We start from the raw sequence: 21925 nt of genomic DNA, 5'->3' as shown, positions 1-21925 counted from the left end.
CATAGATAGGCGATATACTTTCATTATGACAGTCCATGGCGATCTCCACCGCCATAGGCAGCACACAATCAAGCGAGGCTTGGGTCTCGTACTGGTACGCAATGAAGGTATGGTATCGAAGGATAGATAATCATTAACCGACGAAAGACCTTCGAAGATGCTTTCAGCGATAGAATGGTTTGCAGGGCGATCTTTCTCTCGCGATCCTGGGCGATAGGGATGGACCCGCGCATCCGAGCCATCGTTCTGCTCGTCTGGTTGTCGCTTGCAGCAGCCCCTCTGCAACGGGACCGAACCGTCGCTCTGGTAATTTCTGGGCTAGAATGATGACAGCTGAGCCGTTTGATTGGGAGTGCGTAACACGGCAGAATAATATTGATTGTATTGTCTCATCAACGCCTACCTACCTGGTAGGCGCGGTACTCACATATACGGTGTCATTGTGATACTTATCTTACTCTTGATTACTTCACAGATATCGCCATGCAGTTGAGTACCTACCTAGGTAGTTGTATGTCCAGCAAGTTTCAAAATCAGCCAAAGGAGATACATGTGTTAGGTAGTTATTCACAGTTTATGCCCGAGTATTACGCTTCATGCTATGGTATGTACTGACATGCTAGCAGCCATGATACAGCAACTACACCGTCCCACTCGGCTAACAATCCCATACTTTCCCAGAGTAGGCGATGAGAATAGGCAAGTGTAAGAGAGTAAGTAAATAAAGATGAGCTAGAATCTAGATAACCCCTTACGTACAGTGTCCAGGTGCTGTACATGCCCAGTATACGACACGGCACACTGGAGCCACGCACGAACCTCAGTCGGTCTAGATTCAAGAACCCTACGAGTGGCTACCTAGGTAGATAGGTACCTGCTCTAGTCCTGCCGTGTAGTATATTTAAGCCTCAAGTTCTTGTTTCCCCTCCACGAGTAAGCCTCCCTACCATGAAAGATCTGGTTCGCTTATAGTTATTAACAACAACAAAAGGGCCTTTGTGGTGTAGTTTGCAAGGGGAGAAGTATTGACCAACTCCAGTGCCATGGTTCAGGCTGTTTGACAGTAAAATAGGCTACCGATACCGAAAAAAATGAAAAAAACTGGGCACATTCCAGACAACTGATCGTCGGTAAGGTTCATAAGCCTACCTCACAGACCTCTCAGCCTTTGACTTGTCTCGCTGCCTTGTACGACGATCTTTTTCTAAGGAGGAAAAGATTCCGGAGGCCGGAAAAGATGCCGCGGGTCTCAAAATAGTAGCCTTACAAGGAGTTAGGTACCGAGGTACGAAATAGTTTCCCTATTGAGGTTGTGAAGTGTCGATGATCCAATCAGAGTTGTTTACTTGCCTAGTTACGAAGTACTCTTGATTGGCTATTACTCATAGTATGAATCACATATGTATCCCTACTTAGTTGCTGTTTTATTCACCACAACCATAGACTGATCTAAACTGTAGTCTATATAAATACATACAACTTCATGCCTAAAGCCTTGATAGGAGATATATCTGTAGATATATATATTTAGCCATGCCTGCCATCATGTGCTAGAGTCAAGTGTGCGACACACAGCTTAGTGCCTACCTACCTACCTACCTACCTATGAAGTGGTGATAATCACCGTTTGACGAAGACTTGATAGTTATTGTGATAACTATAAAATAGAGGCTTTGTCGTCTCATGCTAAACATGTATAAACTATGTAATTTAAAGCGGAAGAAGTCTTTGCCAAAATCGCCTTCCTTGTCGTAAGGCTTCGCATCTAGTAATCGTAGATGGCTTATATTCATATTGAGCTCACGTAAATATATCTATCAAATACCACCCCTATCTCAACTTTTTCTTCAAACTATCTCCAGTTCCCAATTCACAATGTGCCAACTCCCTGCCGGGGTAGTACCTAGGCCACCGTCGATACAATCCCCAAGCACCATTGATCGGGATCGCGTTCAGTCGACATCGCTGGCTTGGGTGCCCACTATCAGCACAAACTCGTTGTTAATTCCCAACCTCGCCTAGTACATGCCAGCACCTCTAGCGATCCCCCCGACAGATGAAATACGGAGGAAGGCAACTTTTACGGTGGCCGGTGTTGTTCCCGGTCGCAACCCAGCCCTCAATCGATTCCTGCTGCCTTCTGGGGCCTCAAACCCCCAGCGCGAACCAGATGCTCTAGGTATGCAAAAAGTCCTTCGCTATGCGAAACTACCTACACCTAGCCCTTTCATAGGGGGTTGTTTTTCCTTTCCTTTCCTTTCCCTTCCTTCTTTTGCCAAACCGACCTCCAGAAGCTTCAGGACATAGGTGCAACACAACCTAACATAACCTGAAAAGCCTCCGCCCGCCCGCGGGGTTTTCTTTTTTTTTTTTTTTTTTTTTTTTTTTTTTTACCGCGAGAGGTGAGATAAGGCCACACCAAGTTACTCCTACGACACGAGCATTCCATGCACAAAGCGGCCACTCCGTCGTCATCGTCGTCGAAGACGGCTGTGCTGCGGCCGGGAACGGGTTGCGCGACGGACGGCCTTGCGTGGTTTGTGGTGTACCTAATAGTGACGAGGCCCTAGAGCAGCAAGCAGCATGGGCTCTTCTAAGGACCCCGAAGGACGAACGCCGCATTCATGACGGGCGGGGTCGTCCTCGTCGTCGCTTCGGCTGCTAACCTACCTACCTTTGGCAACCAAATGCTCCCGCGCACGCCGCGTTTTTGGGGGGGGCTCTGGCTCCGTGGAAGAATGGATGGGGGGGGGGGACGGGCGAGCTGCCGACCGACGTAGCTGGGTCCTAGCAAAGTCAGTACCGATGGTGCTGGGGGCCCTGCAAAGACTGTGCAGGCGTGAGTACCCTGTGCGGATGCGGACCACAGGTTGATGGTCGTCGGGGCTCCCTTGGCATCACGGGACCAAAGCCCAAAGCCCTATCGATGGATAGACTCCAGCGCGATGTTCGGGGGAGGGGGCTCGGTGGGAAGGATCCAACGGCCGCCATAAGGCTGTGCACGAGAACTCCCATTTTAGCCAGGAGCGTGGGAGGATAGCCTGGATCAGTGGAAGCGCTAGTTAGTCAAGAAGAAGCAATGTCCATACATGTTTGATAGGTGAGCCGTGCAGTGCCTACGAGGTAGCGTACCTTGTAAAGCCTTCGTGACCGCCGACATAGATAGGTAGGTAAATGTTGATACCACGAAGGCCGCTTGATCTCAACCAATACATACATAATCACTGCGACGTAATCTGTATCAAATATGAGATGTGGTGAAGAGTCAGAAATAGTCTGCTTGCGTTCAACCCCCCCGGTGCGCAGAATAGGGGGTAGAAATGGTTGTCTGAACAGACGATGTTCCACCGCCCTGACCTCCCTATGCAGTGAATGTCACCTTCAATACGTACCGCCATCTGGGCAGTAGATTCAACGATAATGCCATGGACACCATAGTCATCGTCAGCGAGAATTTTCTTCAGGGGTGGCCACTGGATACTACTCGTCGTTGCGTTGCCAATAGGCACATCGAGAAAGGCTTTCGAGGTACCTAGTAGGTGTTACTACCTAGTATAGTATAACGTATGTACCATAGCGCACACACGTGAACCCCTAGACCTGCTTTTCTATGTCAGTAACTATAGGTCGATCACTTCAAGTAATTCCAGGACAGGTAACCGTGGCTTTAGACGTTCTGACCGTACCTAATACCTACCAGGTATAAGCGCCAAGCCTCGCGATGGCAATTCAGCAATAGTTCACACACAGATCGCAACAAGAGAACAACGTTAAGGGGTTTCACCCAGGCACCCACATAGGTACCCAAGTTCAATAATTTGATTTTGATTTTGATTTTCTTTTACTTTACTTTTTCCCTTCCCTTTCCCTCCATCTCCTACTCCCCTCCTCCCTCCAACTCCTCTTTCCCTTTCCCTTTCCCCTTCCTCCCTAAAGAGGGTTAAAAAACAGCAAGACGCTCAAAAACTGAAGTGGGAAACATCGGAAGCAGCGTTAAAAACTTAAAAGGGGGGGGTATGTATGTAATGTATGAATGGCACCAAGCAAGCGTTTCCTTCGTAGCAATCTGAGTACTTCTCGTAACGTAAGAGTGTAGATGTGAATATGGGTTGATATAGGTTTGATATAAACGTAGATATAGATATGGATGTGAATGTAGATATAGAAAGGCTGCTGGTGTCATATCAACACGGCCGAACCGACAAGGCACGCGGCCAGGACCGCGGTGGCAAACATGCCGGATTGTCTGGCGCCGGCGCTGTCGGGGACTGTGGTGGCCGAAGAAGAAGAAGAAGAAGAAGAAGAAGAAGCCGCGCTACTTCCTGATGCGGTCGTTGAGGCGCCGCTGTCGCTGGCAGTAGTGGAGCTACTGGCGCTGGTTGTCGTGATAATAGTCGTCGCGCCCGAAGATGTCGCTGATGCTGAGTTCGCAACGAAGTCCGTCGCAGAGGCTGTCGAGGTGGCCGCACTTCCTCTTACCGGGGACCCCTTGCCAAACGTCGTCGACACGCCCCCCGTCGTAGTCGTCGCCGGCGTGTCTTCGCATCCGTCGACGGCGAAGCTCGAGTATATGCTGAGGACCTCGTCGAGCTGGCTCGTGATGATGGAGGCGGGCGCGCCCATCTCGTCGGGGCACTTGGTCGCGAGCACATTCATGTTGGAGCTCTGCTTCGAGAAGTACGAGTACACCTCGTCGAAGTAGGCGGTGAAGGCCGCGGCCTGGGTCTTGGGCAGCCCGACGGCGACCTCGCACAGGTCCGTCACGCTGCCGCCCACGGAGCCCTGCGAGGCCAGCACTTTCGAGAGGTCGGGGGGGCTCGTCGGGAATGCGCTGGCCCAGGACTGCACGCGCGACGAGCACTCGGACGATGATGAGGTCGATGTCGTTTCTTCCGCTTGGTAGTTCGCGGCTGTCTTGCGCGGGAGGAGGTCCGGGAAGTGTACGGCGGAGGCACAGGCGCCAAGCGCCAAGAAGACGACAGCTTTGGATGTATACATTTTTTTTTTTTTTTTTCGTAGTCGTCGCTACTGCAAAAGAGTGTGGTGGTTCGATATAAGAAATAAAACTTAAATCGACCTTATGAGGCAGCGTCGCCAAAAAAGAGTGTGGGAGAGTCTGTTCGTCGTCGGGGAATAGCGTTGAACGTTAGAACAAACAACATTTTCCTAAGTCGTGAGACTTGGAGGGCCGACGATTTGCATTTTATAAGACAAAATTGTGTACGCCCCCTTAATACAGCTAGTAGCTGTATTAAGCTGTAATACTGTATGCGCTACGATGTATTGGGACATAGTCATCTTTTTTCGGGGGGCCTTCGGGGGGCCTTCGGGGGGCCTGCTGTCGCGACCTATGCCAGCCATGGCCAGGATTGTGGCACCATTAACCCCGGCTTACATAGATTTTGTGTAGGGGCTTGTTTAGGCTTCTGGTCTTGGCCGTAGAGTTTTTAGATTGATATTTGATCTCGGTACTTCCAAGATACCTTCGGTATTACGGCATAGTATGTTGGTTATTCATCGAAATCTTCAAGTTCCCGTTCCCGTTTGCCATATATCTATATATATCTATCTTGGTTGGCAGGTTATATGGGGGACCTGGTGTAGATCAAATCGAATCGACATCGTATCGTAACCTTAAAATCTTTGGTTTATTACCTGTAAATCTTTAAATTATTTAGTTCATTCCCTACTTGAAAAATCCCGATTATTGTTGTTCTCGGATAACAGAAATATTGTCTCTGTTTTGCTGATCTTTTGACAAGTTGGGCGAGGAGGAGAGCTAAGCCCGGTCGTTTCTGGCTGTAAGGCCCACTCATACTCCTACAAACCCATCGAGACGGAAATGAGATGCTAGTTACTAGTTACATAGTACTAGTATTGTGCATAGAGGTACCTCGGTCCTATCTCTCTCTACCCAGTTAATATGGGACCTGTCAATCAGGACCATGGGGAATAAAATAAGCAATGCGTACCTGAGACAAGTCCGGGAGATCATCGTTTATACTCCCTATGTGGTATATCGTCCAGATTATTGCTTGAGGTGATCTTCTTCCCCGGTGCATCTCAATCCACAGATCTAGAAGGGTACTCACTCAAGTGCATAGTCAGTATTTACCTAGGTAATTAATAGTATGCATTCATAATAGAATGCATTCAAACTTGTTTGTTTCAATGTTGTCAAACCGAAAATGCATTTTTACTGTATGGGAAATTGGTTCCAAGACTTTAATTCAATCCTCTTCCGGCGCTAGCAGAGTGCACCTGACGTTGTCCATCAATACAATTCGAATGTAGTTATGTATCTAACTAAACTACTGTACATATGTAATTACAGATTTACGTAAGGCTAATGAGAACATTGTGTGGTCACGTGAGAGACTAGGTTATGATGATTAACTACATAGTACAGCTTATTAGTATTGAACTCAAACATTTGAATATTACTCATTCAAAGTTTTATAAAATGGAGGATTCAATTGAAACTCTCTCTTTAATAAGAACTTCGAATCTTTCCCCAGCATGTAAGTTACTACTACATGTAGTAATAGGTAGTAGGAAAGCACCCAGGTAGCTACATGTGTATCCAACCTTGGACCTCTAACCGAACCCGACGGAGACTCGATCCGTACCAGCGCATTGGTAAACCACCATCAATATCATAAGCGATAGTCGCCACACCGAGCCGGAAATAGCACGAATGCGGTGACCAGATACATATGTATGTACAATAGTTACCTATCTTCCATTATCCCCCTCCTCCCCCCTCCCCATCTTTTCATACCTGCGGTGTAGTTATATTTTGGCCGTAAAAAACATGTATGGACAGCTCACCTTATTGATCACTTCCAACAGCTGGAGCAAAACTGCGAGCCTTACATTATCACGGCATCTTGGGTTGCACCGTACCACATATCATATGCATCCTTCGTAAGGGGTCATACAATAGATACTCGTCCCTGACCCCTTGATTGGAGTGTTGGTCACCCACCCAATGTTCCTTATTGGGATTCTCTGGTGCAAGCCATATGCATATAGCAGCTCGTTTAATGGTGTGGTGTGTAAGTTGTAAAAAAGGCTTAATTGAGAAAATGACCTCTTTTAAGCAAGCGGTTCAGCTATCTACCTGCTATTGGCCTAGATAAGCAGGAAATATCGGTATCACAGTTCAATTCAATTCAACACCGCCCTTTTTTCGCCAGGAAACAAATATATTCTAAAGTTATGTCGTACTGGACAGGATAAGATAGGTAGGCAGCTAGGTAGGCAGGCTAAGGCTTAGTAGTAGCCAAAGTTTCCGACACCGTCATATCCTGCTTGACCACGATTCCTTCCAGCGGAATATCCATCGTGCTATCGCGCTGTGCATGCCGCTCGCCCCAGCTGCTGACGTTGACCTGGTGGTTGCTGTAGTACTCGCTCGGGTTGAGCTCCTCTTCGTTGAGCCGCTCGAACCCCTTGTCCGGCGGTTTTCTACTCGCGATCTTGCCGATGGTCTTGACGCCGCTGGCGGCCGTGTTCGACGTGGGCGTCAGCTTGCTGTTGAACGAGCTGCCGTGGCGCACCCGCTTGTACACGGGCACCATGGTCGGCAGGCAGGCGCCGATGATGGCGACGTAGATCTCGATGTTCGAGGCGGCGCAGCCGGTGCTGAATTGCTCTGGTTTTGGGGGGGGGCGTTGTGGTTAGAAAACATGATTTAACAATCGCAATTTTCGATGGACTGGTCTTTAGGTAGCTTACTGGTAAAGTTGGTGACGCCTAGGGTCCATACTACACCGATGGATATCGTACGGGTCATGCTGGCCGCAAAGGCACTGTCACGGGTTAGGTGAGTGAAAGGGCACAAAAGGCGAATAGATACTAGTCAGTAGATTTGAACAAGACTTACATGCCACTAAGTAGAAAGATACCCAAAACCCCAAACTTCCTCCTAGTCGTCATGTTCAACCTGAGCACCTCGCGTACGGGCAGGATCAAAGTGAGAAAGTCGATGACGCAGTTGGCCGAAGAGTTGCCTATGAAGTACAGGAGGACGTCGAGGCACACCGTGCCCGGAAGCTCCCGCAGTTCCAGGTTCCAGAACGCCTCAAGCGGCCGACACTGGAGCAGGTTGACTATCTGGATGCTGATCGTCCAGCCAAAACACAGCGAGGCGAGTACCATGCATCCTACTTTCACGTTTTGCGTCGGGAACACACGCCAGTAGAATGCGAGGACGGATAGTTTCGCCAGGCTGGCACTGAATCCGTAGAATAGCTCTCCTATGAACATTGACTACCAGTTTTCGTGGTCAGTTTGTCTGTATGTGGATAGGAGGTTGTAGGCACACTAGTTAAGTAATGTTGCTGTAACCCGGTGATGATGATCTTACCTTGTACAGCCCTACGAGCATTCCCGGCTCCGTCGCCATTAGCAAGTTGATATCTCTTCCCAGGCCGTATTTGACAATCCCGATGCTGGAACCGTAGGCGCCATGGTGAAAGATCAGCGCGGCCAAGGCCAACCAGTCGTCCATCCCATACCCAAAACTCGACAGTTTCCTCGCCCAGAACCGCACCGCTACAGTGATTGTGGCCAGTACGGCGAGCACGCCACAGCTGATAATTATGGCCGGCCCATCGTCAGAGTAGTCAAATGTCGGCGGCGCCGGGGATGCCATGTTCGGGTTGGCAGGAGAGAACGGTCAGACTCATTTAACGACAATTCACGAAAAAGGTCATAGACAAGAAAGAAAACGATGAACGGATTCTAGAAGGCTGGGTCCGCTGGAAAGGGTTAGGAGAAGCCTTTTTAGTAGATCTTATGAGAGTAATACACATGGTATCGAGTACCATTGTATAAAGCCAGCCAAAGTACCTAGGTATTGACCCAATATCTTATATACATGCAATAATAGGTAGGCTACTAGGTATTATACATATTTTACTACCCAGCTGAACTAATAATTGATACACTGGACCAATGACTTGCATAAAAAGAAAAACCTGCCCGGTATCGAGGTATTATCTCAGCTCCCAATACCACATCGATGGTACGATCGTCAAAGCAGCGCCGCAGGTCTACATCGGGGAAAGGAATTGTCAATACATAAACGGGAAAAACGGGAGGGGTATACATAACGTGGGACCGCGGATCTCCCAGAAGCACACATCGTTGTTGCATTGCGAAAGTTATAACAGGGTTTGGTTGTTCGCGAGATTGCCATGCTTTCTGTTAGTTACCGTTGATTGGCCGGCGGTTACGCTGTCTTGCTACCAACATGCCTCCGGGTAAGGTAACCCAGCCCAGGTTTACATAATTAGGAGGTGCCTGCCGGTTGCCCTCTGCCTGTCGTATATCACAGCCTATGTCCGTCACCTCTTTGCCCAGCGAGCGGAACAGCTCTGTCTCGAAAAGTTTGAATGAACGGGTGTCACTCCGCGCCACGTTCCCCTTTGTAAATGAGCCTTGGTTTCATCCATTCCCCCTTTTTTTCAACACAAACATACATACCTACAGCAATTCCGAATTTTCAATATGGCGCGCCGACAGAAATATCCCATCCTATCCTACCAGCCCCTGAGGCTCCTTTTCCAGGTGACCTACATCAGCAGCATCATCATTCGCCTACCTCTATGGGTTATCGTGTCGCTCGTGAGGCCCCTCAGGCCGCTTCCGCAATGGACCTTCCGACAGACTTTCATGTCTCGCGTCCTACACGCACTGACTGACTTCGGCTCTCGCATCGGGATCACAGAGACTCTCTCGCTGGAGCCGGGAGACGAAGGGGACCAGTTCCAGGTAATCCAGCCCTCGACCTTGGACGTCTACCAGGGGCCGTTGGCCTCATTCCCGGACACCAAACCCGTCAAGGTGGGCGGGACCTGGTACCCGCGCCCTCTTTCGAAAGAAGACGCGCCTTCCAAGACCGTCGGCCTCTACTTCCACGGCGGCGCGTACGTCCTGGGCACGGGCCGCAAAGCGCAGTTCGGCTGGGGCTGCAGCACGCTGGCGGCGCGCACCGACCTCGACGCCGTCTTCGCCGTGCAGTACCGGCTGGCCGCGTACTCGGGGTGCAGCGGCTTCCCCGCCGCGCTGCAGGACGCCGTGACGGGCTACGCGTTCCTGCTGCACGACCTGCAGATCCCCGCGTCGCAGATCGTGCTCGCGGGCGACAGCGCGGGCGCGAACCTCGTCGTCGCCCTGCTGCGGTACATCCGCGAGTTCGGCGACGAGCTGCGCGTCCCGCCGCCGAGGTGCGGCGTGCTCGTCTCCCCGTGGGTCGCGCCCTTCGACCACGACACCTCGCGCAACCCGCGCCGGGCCACGGACTACCTGCCGTCGTCGTTCCTGCGATGGGGCGCCGTCGCGTACGCGGGCCACGTCCCCGCCGCCGAGACGCACCCCTACGTCACGCCGCTGGGCAACCCGTTCAGGGCGCCCGCGCCCATCTTCGCGAGCTCCGGGTCCGCGGAGATCTTCTTCGAGGATGTGGGGCGCTGGGCGGAGGAGATGAAGGCGGTGGAGGGGAATAGGATTGAGTTTTATGAGGAGGTCGATGCGTGCCATGACTCGATGATAACGTCGCCTGCGCTGGGGTTTGCGGACAGTGCCCACAAGGTTGTGGATAATATAGCTGCGTTCATGCGCCGGTGCTAGTTGTTAGTGACTCTCACCTTTTGTGTTCCATACCTGCTGGAGTTGGGAACGATTCGTCATGGGAGGAGCACTATAAGCGGAGGTGTGCTCAACTACATGTAGTTTAATTTCTTATACCGGAGAACCGACGGCACGGAACGGTGCATGTGGTTCCGGTTTGTTTATACCCCAAGTTACCTGCTCCTAGTGTTTAGCTTATACCAGAGGGCTTATCAAGGATATTTTGTTTCGATTTCTATAAGCTCGATCTGGCACTCTGTATGTACTTAAGAGCCCAGATACATCAGAGTTGCCCCCACACATATCTTAAAATATATCTTTCAATGTGCCTGCATATGCAAGTAATCACCAATATTTAGCGGCTCGGAGATTTTGTGTGGTGTTGGATGTGCTGTGAAGAAAGAAAACTGGTTAGGATCGGGAATCACAACCAGCTTCAGAATCTGCGCACATCTCGCTTAGGGTTATCGGTATAAGAGCGGCGCGGGTGTAGGTCTTTTTTATGTGTAGTTGCATGTGATTTAGCTATCAAAAGTTCGAAAATGTTACTGTCACCGCACTATATCATTTGACTAGGTATTGGTACACAATATTGAAGCAGGTCAATCTGTTCTATAATAGTAGTAGATACGGCAAACAATAAAATGTTGTATTTCAGTGTAACAACCACCCCCCTTTCCAAAGTAACTATCAGCATAAAAAAGAAGAACACAAGCCTACAAATGCTTTACTAGTAAACCAGACGGATATGTAGACATATGTACATAGTAATATACATATCTTGCTGATTATAACACTTGCTCACTTCTCAATTTATAGCAACGTCGATTGTAAAAGGGGGAGCAACAGCCAATTACATAAGCATCCACTTCCCTTTCATAATAACTATAGATCATCATCACATCAAGTGTATTTTATTCAATAGACTTAATACTTTAGTGGGTCTAGCCGGTGTCGAGCTCCGAACAACAGCCTCCGGTCAGGCAATTCCAAGACCATCAGAGATAAAAAAAAAAAGCAAAAAGAAAAAAAGTTCAAAAAGAAGGGCTTTGCCGTGGATCGAACACGGGGCCTCTCGCATATTATTCATAGGGTGGTCCCTAAGCGAGAATCATACCACTAGACCACAAAGCCATTTTTTGCTGCTGCCGTTTGCGGGACGGGACCGCTGGCGATGCCTCTCGAACCAGGTTCGATTGGCTTGCTTGATGAAAATCCGTGGTTTATCGTATGTTATATACCAAAGTAATAACAGCAAGAGCACAATAACCAGACTTTTCCCACGCCCCACGCCTGCTAGCGTTGGGCCCGAGCAGAGTCTACACACAGTCTATCACTAACATCGTGTTTTCCCATTCGTCCACCGTGGGTATCGAAGTGGGAGACCCGCTCCAATGGTAGCGGTGACTACGACTATGTGGACTCAGAAGGTGGGAAGTCTTGAGAAAAGCCCTCTCTTTTGATTGGGTGGTTGGCAAGACTTGAACGCTAAAATGGAGCATTTTGAGCCAACTAAAAGCACCTACTGGAATAGATTGAAGTTACATAAGACAACCTAGCTTTCGAATCATTGTACTATCTCTTCTTACAGGAAGATCTGATATGTAGTTGGCTTACTAACCCTGGAACTCACTAGGATATATTAGAGGTCTTGAGAAGATGGCTACGATGACGAAAGAGAATTCAAGGCTTTGTGTATCACTATGCGCTTATTCTAGCGAATAGTAGCAAGGAGCGTCTAAATTGGATCATAATTATCTACGTCGTAAGGCCAAAATACAGGATCTGCCTCGAACAAGATCACAAGCTGTGGAACGTGGTAGACTTGAGGCTTTGCATCCACCCAACCCTTTGCCAGATTACGCGATTCGACCGCAAAATCATTTCCGTTGCTACCTACGGGATCGGAGACGGTCTGGGCAATAAGTCATTTGTGCTATCGCGTGATCCATCATGGCATTCCAATCCATCGATCCAGCTTTGGAGAGAAGCCAATCCTGGGGGGAAAGCCAATGCTGTTCCTTAGCTTTGATCAATAATTCCTCCAGCATGTTGCTCCGAGTAGAGAGAGAGTTAGCTCTCAAGTTATGCGTTAAAGCAAGCATGGCTCGCGTGTCGTCAATGTCGACAGCGACTAGATCAGTAAAGTGCTCTGGTTCAAATAACCTGGTCTGGAGGATTTGATCGTCTCGCGTCGTGAATTCATACGAGGCCACTACGAAACCCAGCCCTTCAGTCGTGGGAAATCCCGTGGGTTGAAGTAAGAGGGGAAACTTGAACATCTAGGCATCCCAATTGTGACATGCTCGACACACTGTAGCATTTCCTGCAAGCCCTGGGTCGGTGCGCGATTATCGACTACGCGGTACTCAACATGGAAACTTTATCCCTGCCCGAATCATACCAACTCTTCAATTCTTCGCTGCAATTAGGACACTCAAATGACACAATGATACCGCTGCGACAGGCCACAGCTCGAGACTCTCGACAGACCTGGGCGACAGCAGGAGGGAGAAGGCTCGGGGAAAAAGAAATAATCCGATCGTCGGGGTGACAGTAGCATTTCATCTGGAGCCGGAGCTGCCCTTTTGGAATAGCTAGATCCCAGATCATGATTCGGATTTCAGGCGGGAGTCTCGTAAATGGGAGAAATCGTGGCAGGGGGTTATGGATGAGAGCTTGCGATAGTTGAGTCTCTGTGAGTAGAGCATCCTGTGATGGATCCTTGGGTGTATCAACAATATACGAGAATGTAGGACGAACCATAGCGGTAGCTTAAGACGTTTTTGATAGCGATTGTCGACAAGCAACTACGACAACAAAATGTGTAGATATGTTGAGACTATGGGCAGTAGTTATGGCAACTTTGGATTGAAGTGCAGATGTTGGCATACAACTCTAGATTGAACCCCCTTCGTAAAGCAAACGCTCAGCCTGTAGCTCCGCACACCTTTTCATGCAGACTCCCGAAGTGTCTCCCCCCAAATCATAGTACTAGGTAATATGTAACAAGTCCAAACATTGAATATTGGGAGACTTCTCTCTATGCTCTGTGCAGTCACCCACTGACTTGATGGCCTGTAACAGGTACAATTGTCGTGACTGGGCATCGTTAGCAAATCGCTGGGGCTGTTACGTGCTTATGTATGGATGGAAGTCTTGGATAGTCAATAGTCAGTCTTTTGTCTTTTGTTCAATATGCGAAATGTAACGACCGGCGGTAAGAGGCAGCGATCCTCGAGATTTGAAAAAACTCTCACATGCTTCCATAATCGGCGTTTGATAGCTTTCTCTAGAGCACAAGATAGAGGAAGACTCGACTATAGCAGAAATCCTGGAGAACCAAGAGATCTGCTCAAGCTCACCTACAATAAAATGTGCTCATGGTACAATTTAGTTATGATGAAAAGAAGAAGAAGAAAGGAAAAGAAGGGAAACAGAGATTTCGAGTTAAAGTACCTAAAGTTTCGTTAGAGCCATTACGTAATGTAGGTGGGGTTTACACCAACATTGAATGGAGTCAATGGACCAATAGGCCGAGTTTAACAACCATGGCCAATCAAAACGAATCTGAAAATAATCGGCAACCATTGAATTAAGCGCACTAAGGCCTTAACCTTAACAGTAGATAACTTCTCAAGCGTTCTCAAGCGTCCTCAAGTCACTCTACTACGACGTCAACCATTTTTAAATGAGAAATAAAAAAGAGAGATCCCTTCAATTCATCCCTTGCCCTCTTCTTTTCCCCTTATCTATTCTTTATACCCAAAATCCCGTCGAGACGACACGATGCTTCGCCAATCTCTAGCTCGTTCGGCTTGGCGGACTGGTCGGCATGCCGCCGCACCATCAAGAGCCTTTTCTGTGACGTCGAGACGACCGGCTGAGGTGGAGCTCACAGTTGGTAGGTTTCCTTCTATTTATATATATGATACAATCATTTGCGATGCATAATCACTAACACCACCATAGATGGAAAGAAGGTATCAATCGAAGGTACAGAACCGCAACCCATCGCATGCCTTACCCAGTACTCGAAATATCGTTACTAACTAAGCCCACAGCCGGATCAGCATTAATTCAAGCATGCGAGAAGGCCGGTGCTACCGTCCCTAGGTCAGTTTAAGAACTACTCGACATGCCCAGTACCAAGAGATACATATTGCTAACTACCTACCAATGTATAGATATTGCTACCACGAGTACGACCGCTACCATCCCGACCAATTCCCGCAATAGCCCGCGCTGCTAACACAAAATCGAACAGAAAACTAATGATCGCCGGAAATTGTCGTATGTGCTTGGTCGAAGTCGAACGCGCTCCGAAACCCGTCGCCTCTTGCGCCTGGCCCGTACAACCCGGCATGGTAGTCAAGACAAACTCACCACTTACACATAAAGCCCGCGAGGGAGTAATGGAATTCCTTCTAGCAAACCATCCACTAGACTGCCCCATTTGTGACCAGGGTGGCGAATGCGATCTTCAGGATCAGTCTATGCGCTACGGTGGGGATAGAGGCCGATTCCACGAGATCGGCGGCAAGCGTGCCGTGGAGGACAAGAATATTGGTCCTCTGATCAAGACATCGATGAACCGCTGCATCCACTGTACGAGATGTATTCGATTCGCCAACGACGTGGCCGGTGCCCCCGAGATGGGCTCATTTGGACGCGGAAATGATATTCAGATCGGAACCTACTTGGAGCAAAACCTGGACTCGGAGATGTCAGCTAATGTCATCGACCTATGTCCCGTTGGAGCGCTGACATCAAAACCCTACGCCTTCCGAGCTCGACCATGGGAATTGAAGAAGACCGAGTCCATTGATGTCCTTGACGGTTTAGGGTCCGCTATTCGTGTTGACTCACGCGGCCTTGAGGTAATGCGGGTTCAGCCTCGACTCAACGATGACATCAACGAGGAATGGATCAATGACAAGACTCGATTCGCCTGCGACGGACTAAAGACCCAGCGTCTTACTATGCCTCTAGTGCGACGAGAGGGCAAGTTCGAGCCGGCCTCTTGGGAACAAGCATTGACGGAGATCGCGGCGGCCTACCAACAACTCGCACCCACAGGCAACGAGTTCAAGGCTATCGCCGGCGAGCTCACTGAGGTGGAGTCATTAGTGGCCATGAAAGACTTGGCCAACAAGCTTGGATCCGATAACCTCGCCCTCGATATGCCTTCTGGAAGTCAACCTCTTGCTCACGGCATTGACGTCCGGTCCAACTATCTCTTCAATTCCAAGATCTATGGTGTGGAGGATGTCGACTGTCTACTCCTGGTCGGCACCAACCCAAGGCATGAGGCAGCCGGTTTAAATGCCCGCATTCGAAAGCAGTGGCTGAGGTCAGATTTGGAGATTGGTGTCGTAGGTGAGCCCTGGCAATCCACCTACGAATTTGAGCACCTCGGTACCGACCTCGCTGCCTTGAAGAAGGCTTTAGCCGGTCCCTTCGGCAAACTGCTTCAGTCAGCGAAGAAGCCCATGATCGTAGTAGGCTCCGGCGTAACGGATCACCCTGATGCCAAGGCCTTTTACGAACATATTGGTTCTTTCGTCGAGAAGAACGCCGCAAACTTCTTGACCGAGGAGCACAATGGATTCAATGTCCTACAGAAGGCTGCTTCAAGAGCGGGTGCATTCGAGGTCGGATTCACGACACCATCTACTCAAGTCGCTGAGACTAAACCCAAGTTCATCTGGCTCCTCGGTGCTGATGAATTCGCGGATACTGATATTCCCAAAGATGCCTTCGTCGTCTACCAGGGTCATCACGGCGACCGCGGTGCTCAGATTGCTGATATCGTCTTGCCTGGCGCAGCCTACACGGAGAAGGCTGGAACTTATGTCAACACCGAGGGCCGCTCACAAATGACTCGTGCTGCTACCTCTCTACCTGGCGCTGCCCGGACAGACTGGAAGATCATCCGAGCAGTCAGCGAGTTTCTCGGTGCCCCTCTACCGTATGATGATGTTGCCATGCTCCGAGACAGGATGTTCGAGATCAGCCCGGCGCTCGCCTCTTACGACATCATCGAGCCTACGTCCATGAAGCACCTGAGCAAGGTGCAGTTAATAGACCAAAACAAGGGGGCCAAGACAACCAACGAACCCCTAAAGAAGATCATCCAGGACTTCTACTTCACAGATGTTATATCTAGAAGGTAAGCAGCTCCCTCTCGCTCAGAAGACAGCATAAAAAAGATTATTCCAACTCCCAATGATCATGACTAACAAGCGATACAGTTCACCAACAATGGCACGGTGCTCCGTCGCCAAGGCAACAGGCAACCCCGACAACAACCTCATGGCCCCGGGGATCACCGAAGATAGGCCGATGGGCCAAGTGGCTTACGGCGTATGAGGAACAGAATCAGAACAGGGGCGAGAGACAAGATAAATAGAACCCACCACAGGTCTGTCAAAAGGAAAAAGAAAAGAATAAAAAAAAGGGGGGGCAACGCAGTGCATGCAGTTTAGACACAGCCACAAATACTCACAAATACATACTACCTACCACCACCATCACCGCCACTACCACTGCCATCACCATTACCACTGCCATCAGCACTACCACTACCACTACCATCACTACCACCATTACTATCACTTCTCGCCATCAAGCTTAGGAGCTGTCGTCTTATTACCCACCCTCACCCTCTGCTTCCTTTTCTTTCTCTCTCTCTTTCTCTCTCTGTCTCTCTCTCTTTTGATCATTGCTAGGGGCGCAAGAAAGACATCAAATGCAGGGGTCGGCATTTGTCAGTCAGTCAGTCAGTCAGTCATGTACATATATAGCACAGGAGGTCTCCCCGGAATAGAAGATGAAGATGAAGATGAAGATGAAGATGAAGATGAAAAACGTACTACATAAAACCGCCCAGATCAAGTATCCCCCTCTCTGACACACACTCTCTCGTTGGCTGCTAACATAGTGTGTCCAAGTATAAAGTCAAATATCTTGGAAGATGCACACTCGTAGGGTCCTAGTTTCACAATCTGGGCATAAAATGAGGGGTTTTCATCTTTATAAAAGCATCGAATGTCGTAAGATTAAGGGCAAGTAACTAGTTATATAAGTAAACTTTCGTAGTACAAGGGAAAAAACCATATAACTTCTCGAATAGCACCAACTAAACTAATTTTGTTGATTTTCGTTCATGACTGATTAAACAGTGCCCCCTAACCCTGCTGGTACAAACCTGAATGCTCAGTTCCCAACTCAATGTATCTATCCTCTGCGGAATCTCCACCTCAGCTAAGATCGGGAAAACCATTCATGCAACTATATTAGAAGGCAAGACGAAAGGGTTGCAGTCTTTGATCAGTCGAAGGAAGGTCCACCATCCAATCCAAGATAGGGAGTGAGTGAGTGAGCCGAATTGGGATCTAGAAAGGGTGGTGGATGGTTTAGGATATTTCGATCTCATATCGCAAAACCCATAACCATGATGTGTCCAAGGCGTCCAAGCCGGGCAGTAGCCGGCTGGGCGTAGGATGTCGTAGACGTATTATTCTGTAAATCTTCTGCTTGAGATGATGCTTTCTGTGTGACTCGTCATATGTGAATCGGTTCGTCCGAGAACCGAATTGAGATATACCGTCAATAGCCCCCGGATCCCAGAAAACAGAACATACGTAAGAAAGAAGCGAAAGTAACAGAATGAAAAAACAACTGCATAGGTCGAAAAGGGGCTAGGCGAGATCGCGTAAGAGTATGTTACAGGTTTTTCCCCCCCGCGAGAACCATATTGTTTAGTAGACGATTTCAGCCCAGATTCGTCGTAAATCCAAATGACCGAGTGCCATTATTGGTAACCACGGCCACTGTAACGAGAACCAGCGGGCATGCGTCCCATGCCAGCGCCGACTCCAGGTCCTGGTCGGGTGGCAACGGCAGGGTTGGTGCAGAGCATTCCAACACGAGATCCAAACTTGGATCCACGAAGAGACACCATATGCTTTCTAATATGTGCAGCAACAACCTCACGATGCTGGGGAGAGGCGTGGGTCAAAACCCATTGGATCAGGTAATTGCCGTACTGATCACTGGCGATATCAATCAAGGGGATTCGAGGTCGGTCCATGCGACCCTCACATACTCGGTCAAGGTAACGAGTCAGAAAATCGGCACCACCTATCTTCAGGCATTTTTCAACGACCTTAGAAGCATACTGATCCATGCTGTATTCAGCTGCGTAGCGAATTACGTGATCAATTGCTCGGCTTCGGTCGGCCGGCGCGCCGTGTTCGCAGATGTGTTGAATGCACCAATTGCCGAATTGTCCATGGGCAACGATGTCAATGTTGGCCAAGACTTCTTCGATACAAGGACGCTGGGGGTCAATTAGTTAAAATCAATAGTCCTATGTGCATTCTTGTTAGGCGTACCTTGTCTTCTTCGAGGCAATTCTCGAAAATGTTCTGAACCACTAGACTTCCAGTTTCGCCAAGAGCGACCTCATGCCACATACCGCGAAGAGCATCGTTTACATATTTCATGATCTGAGGCGGAGATTCGGTCCATCTCAACTCGAAGAGCTTCTGCCAAACATGACAGGCGTATCGATGAATAACAGTCTCGGGAATGCGACGCAGTAGTTCATGAACCATGATAGCCTTGTAGTCCTCCGGAACGGAGTCGAAAGCTTTCTGAACTACATGGCATCCAAAGGGATCCATCGAAAGGTTAAGCGTGCATCCTCGAATAGCCTCCGCGATCTTGATTACCTGCTCTGGAGTTCCGTGTTCGAAGCATCGCTGCACCAAGAAGTTTCCAAATCGATTGACCATCAAAGGGTAGGCCTGGGCAACAATCGCCTCCACGATCTCGTATTTCTGATCTGGTGTTCCAACCTTGAGCTTCTGCTGAAGGAAGATAGAAGCTTGCTGGTCATTGTTGCAAACAATCTTGTCAACAATGTACTTCCAGTTGCAGTTAACATTACGGTCGAGCAAGCGACGGTAATTAAGAGGCTCCGTGGTTGGTAGATAAGTCGTACCCTCTGAAGTTGAAGGCTAAACGTAGTATATATCAGTGGCTCAAGCCTAAATAAAATATCAATATCAATGTACTTACCTCCGACTTCCAGGGCGCGCCACCACCTGTAGTTGACGTAAATTCGTTGGCAAGGGGTGAGAGTGGTGTGCCAACAGGAGTTGGCTGGTAGTTGGAGTACATTCCGGAACTAGCAGGGGCCTGGGACTGTCCAGACATGCCAGCATCAGATCCATCGTACTGGCTATTGCTATAATTATAGCCACTTGGGTAGCTTGGCTGTGGTCCAAATACCTGCATCGCAAGACGGTTCTCATATCGAGCTCGTCGATTGCCCGGGGGCCTAATAGTCAAGTCATAGTCTGGCGTCAAGCGATCCCCGCGATAAGTACTGGGGGCAGGAGGCTCGTAGGCCGTGTTCTGATCCATGTAGCCTTGGTTGGTGCCACGTCCGCCCCACTGGCCAATGTGAGATGGCTCGGGTCCGGGGAAATTACCTTGGCCATAAGAGCCTTGAGTGCTCTTGTTCGAATCCCAAATGCTACGAGAACGATTGTATCCTGTAGCAGACAGTGCATCACTGGTGTCCGATCGAGAATCATCAAAGGCTGGCCAGTTGTTGCCGCCCTCTCGCGTAGTTGCCTGCTGGCCACCAGCACTAAGAGGTGGTGCAAGGCCGGGGATTCGTGATGGGTTTGCGGCAGCTTGGGGCACGGCGGGGAATTCACCATCCACTGGAGAGCTGCTCATGGTATGCTCCATTCCAGGTCGAGTGGTACGAGTCTGTGAAAGCTCGTGGTCCAGTCGGCTGATTCTGTTCTGAGCCTCGGCCAGTTCGAGCTTCAGCCGAAGAACTTCCTCCGTGTTGATGCCGCCATCATTCAATGCTGCGCTAGCAGGGCGAGTCGTCGGGTCAGTGTTGCCGAAGGTTTCAGTGGCAGGTGTAATAGGGACCGAGTTGCTTGAGGCAGCATGCTCTAGGGTCGGGGGGTACATAGCCTTTTCATCCGATGGCTTGACGGCATCGCCCTGCTTAGAGTATCCAGTCTGTTGATGGGAAAGCTTCTCTAGCAAGTGGTCCATGGGGTTTTGATCGGCAGATCCGGATGACTCGTGACTCAGCTTCATCTTCTGTTGCGGTTAATACAAACATAAATAGTCAACAACAACGAAGGAAACGCGTTCGAAAGAAGCACTGACCTTAGGACAGCTCTGATTAACCAGAGTAGAGGTCGATAGAGCAGAGATGGACTTCTTCTGAGATGGTGTGACATCTTGCTCCTATCATGAATCATTAGTTTTCGTCGTGCTCCCCAAGCATCGGCATATCAAGAATGACAGGGAGGGTTTGCTTGGTAAACAGGTAGATAAGATGAGCAAGGTCGGTTAATGAGTGTGTCTTAAAATAGAGAATGCGTCCCAATCAAGATCATGACAACCACTTACATAACGAAGAAGACGCGTGAGAATGTCACTTACATTGGCAGTAGAGGTGTCCTCCTTGCCAACCTTGACATTCTCCTCCTTGGACACGGTCTTGGCAGCTTGGGCCCGACGAACGGGGGGGGAGCCAGTCGAGGGAGCCGAAGCTGTAGACATGGCTTCTAGTCTTTTGGTCAGTACAGAGGTGATACCGAAATACGTAGTCAATTGTTTGGGTCGTTTTCAGTTGAACATCTAAGAGCTCAGAACAAAAGTCGACAAATGGCAGAGATGCCTTAATTGCAGCAAAAAGATTAGATGGCATAGAATGGGAAGTGTATGTGGAAGCGGAGAGGAGAGAGAGAGAGAGAGAGAGATGATCGGTTGATAGTGGAGAGGTGTAAAGGGTAAAGGGAAGACGTGGAGGATGTTGAGAAGTGATTGAAAGTGGTTGTTGGATGGATGAGACTTGGAGGGAAAGGAATTTCTAAAGAAAGGAAGGAAAAAAAAAACAATGGTGGTAATTGTGGTTGCCTGCGTAGATGAAAGCTACCCGAAGAACGATATTGCGGCAGGTGCTAGCTGATAGTTGTAAATTGCAATCAATAATATGGTAGGTAGTAGTTGGCAGTGGGATAAAGAGGAAGCATGAACTGCGAGGATGAAGTGCATACCCAACGAGAGGTTGAAACCCACCTACCTGCTTGATCGTTGTTTTTTTCGTTTATTTCTTAGAAGTAGTACTGAAACAAGATGGGTCAATTCTAAATAGGCGAGATTGAAGGAAAGTGGTCGGGAATGAGATCAAATTGTTAGATGGCGAGGTAGGTGGTGTAAGTGATTGTATGTGTTGAGAATA

At 49.1% G+C, this 21925-nt stretch overlaps 8 protein-coding genes and 1 non-coding gene across 9 annotated transcripts; 3 read left to right on the top strand and 6 right to left on the bottom strand.

Moving 5' to 3' along the window:
* Positions 1–25: 25 nt before the first annotated feature.
* GGS25DRAFT_519735 (uncharacterized protein) lies at positions 26–327 on the top strand (the record flags this gene model as incomplete). Its single annotated transcript, XM_049263764.1, has 2 exons — positions 26–94; positions 148–327. The coding sequence occupies 2 exons, from the start codon at positions 26–28 to the stop codon at positions 325–327; spliced, it is 249 nt and encodes an 82-aa protein (XP_049119197.1).
* A 2469-nt stretch (positions 328–2796) lies between these two features.
* On the bottom strand, positions 2797–3160 carry GGS25DRAFT_519733 (uncharacterized protein; the record flags this gene model as incomplete). Its single annotated transcript, XM_049263763.1, has 2 exons — positions 2797–3041; positions 3133–3160. 2 exons carry the CDS (start codon positions 3158–3160, stop codon positions 2797–2799), a joined length of 273 nt encoding a protein of 90 aa, XP_049119196.1.
* Positions 3161–3599: 439 nt separating this feature from the next.
* On the bottom strand, positions 3600–5082 carry GGS25DRAFT_195590 (uncharacterized protein). Its single transcript, XM_049256748.1, has 3 exons — positions 3749–5082; positions 3687–3693; position 3600 (listed from the first exon to the last, which is right to left on the bottom strand). Exon 1 carries the CDS (start codon positions 4996–4998, stop codon positions 4180–4182), a length of 819 nt encoding a protein of 272 aa, XP_049119195.1. The 5' UTR covers positions 4999–5082; the 3' UTR covers position 3600; positions 3687–3693; positions 3749–4179.
* A 1837-nt stretch (positions 5083–6919) lies between these two features.
* On the bottom strand, positions 6920–8810 carry GGS25DRAFT_195515 (uncharacterized protein). Its single transcript, XM_049256747.1, has 4 exons — positions 8372–8810; positions 7889–8274; positions 7741–7814; positions 6920–7657 (listed from the first exon to the last, which is right to left on the bottom strand). The coding sequence occupies exons 1-4, from the start codon at positions 8657–8659 to the stop codon at positions 7269–7271; spliced, it is 1137 nt and encodes a 378-aa protein (XP_049119194.1). The 5' UTR covers positions 8660–8810; the 3' UTR covers positions 6920–7268.
* A 584-nt stretch (positions 8811–9394) lies between these two features.
* On the top strand, positions 9395–11128 carry GGS25DRAFT_195502 (alpha/beta hydrolase fold-3 domain-containing protein). Its single transcript, XM_049256746.1, has one exon. The coding sequence runs from the start codon at positions 9517–9519 to the stop codon at positions 10636–10638; it is 1122 nt and encodes a 373-aa protein (XP_049119193.1). The 5' UTR covers positions 9395–9516; the 3' UTR covers positions 10639–11128.
* A 554-nt stretch (positions 11129–11682) lies between these two features.
* Positions 11683–11772, bottom strand: GGS25DRAFT_t16. Its single transcript has one exon. It is a non-coding gene; the product is annotated as a tRNA-Pro (tRNA).
* A 1137-nt stretch (positions 11773–12909) lies between these two features.
* On the bottom strand, positions 12910–13620 carry GGS25DRAFT_195486 (uncharacterized protein). Its single transcript, XM_049256745.1, has one exon. It carries the CDS (start codon positions 13402–13404, stop codon positions 12997–12999), a length of 408 nt encoding a protein of 135 aa, XP_049119192.1. The 5' UTR covers positions 13405–13620; the 3' UTR covers positions 12910–12996.
* Positions 13621–14162: 542 nt separating this feature from the next.
* Positions 14163–17431, top strand: GGS25DRAFT_482637 (NADH-ubiquinone oxidoreductase 78 kDa subunit mitochondrial precursor). Its single transcript, XM_049260289.1, has 6 exons — positions 14163–14542; positions 14611–14634; positions 14703–14754; positions 14826–14840; positions 14906–16810; positions 16893–17431. Exons 1-6 carry the CDS (start codon positions 14428–14430, stop codon positions 17008–17010), a joined length of 2229 nt encoding a protein of 742 aa, XP_049119191.1. The 5' UTR covers positions 14163–14427; the 3' UTR covers positions 17011–17431.
* A 1023-nt stretch (positions 17432–18454) lies between these two features.
* Positions 18455–21243, bottom strand: GGS25DRAFT_519728 (ARM repeat-containing protein; the record flags this gene model as incomplete). Its single annotated transcript, XM_049263762.1, has 5 exons — positions 18455–18982; positions 19038–19664; positions 19726–20775; positions 20845–20925; positions 21124–21243. The coding sequence occupies 5 exons, from the start codon at positions 21241–21243 to the stop codon at positions 18455–18457; spliced, it is 2406 nt and encodes an 801-aa protein (XP_049119190.1).
* Between the last annotated feature and the right edge of the window lie 682 nt (positions 21244–21925).

This window comes from Hypoxylon fragiforme (genome assembly GCF_022984875.1).
Source record: "Hypoxylon fragiforme strain CBS 206.31 chromosome Unknown GGS25scaffold_3, whole genome shotgun sequence".
Classification (NCBI taxonomy): Eukaryota; Fungi; Ascomycota; class Sordariomycetes; order Xylariales; family Hypoxylaceae; genus Hypoxylon; species Hypoxylon fragiforme.
Note: the sequence above shows the minus strand (reverse complement) of the source record. Positions and strands in the feature narration are given on the sequence as shown.

What these genes read in the sequence shown, in the direction of transcription:
- GGS25DRAFT_195590 (XM_049256748.1), bottom strand. Translation starts at nt 4,998, where the DNA reads ATGTATACATCCAAAGCTGTCGTCTTCTTGGCGCTTGGCGCCTGTGCC.
- GGS25DRAFT_195515 (XM_049256747.1), bottom strand. Translation starts at nt 8,659, where the DNA reads ATGGCATCCCCGGCGCCGCCGACATTTGACTACTCTGACGATGGGCCG. An exon ending in TGCTCGTAGGGCTGTACAAG is followed by an intron (nt 8,275 to 8,371) that starts GTAAGATCATCA and finishes GAAAACTGGTAG; the next exon opens with TCAATGTTCATAGGAGAGCT. An exon ending in AGGCGTCACCAACTTTACCA is followed by an intron (nt 7,658 to 7,740) that starts GTAAGCTACCTA and finishes CCCCAAAACCAG; the next exon opens with AGCAATTCAGCACCGGCTGC.
- GGS25DRAFT_195502 (XM_049256746.1), top strand. Translation starts at nt 9,517, where the DNA reads ATGGCGCGCCGACAGAAATATCCCATCCTATCCTACCAGCCCCTGAGG.
- GGS25DRAFT_195486 (XM_049256745.1), bottom strand. Translation starts at nt 13,404, where the DNA reads ATGGTTCGTCCTACATTCTCGTATATTGTTGATACACCCAAGGATCCA.
- GGS25DRAFT_482637 (XM_049260289.1), top strand. Translation starts at nt 14,428, where the DNA reads ATGCTTCGCCAATCTCTAGCTCGTTCGGCTTGGCGGACTGGTCGGCAT. An exon ending in TGAGGTGGAGCTCACAGTTG is followed by an intron (nt 14,543 to 14,610) that starts GTAGGTTTCCTT and finishes ACACCACCATAG; the next exon opens with ATGGAAAGAAGGTATCAATC. An exon ending in ACAGATGTTATATCTAGAAG is followed by an intron (nt 16,811 to 16,892) that starts GTAAGCAGCTCC and finishes CAAGCGATACAG; the next exon opens with TTCACCAACAATGGCACGGT.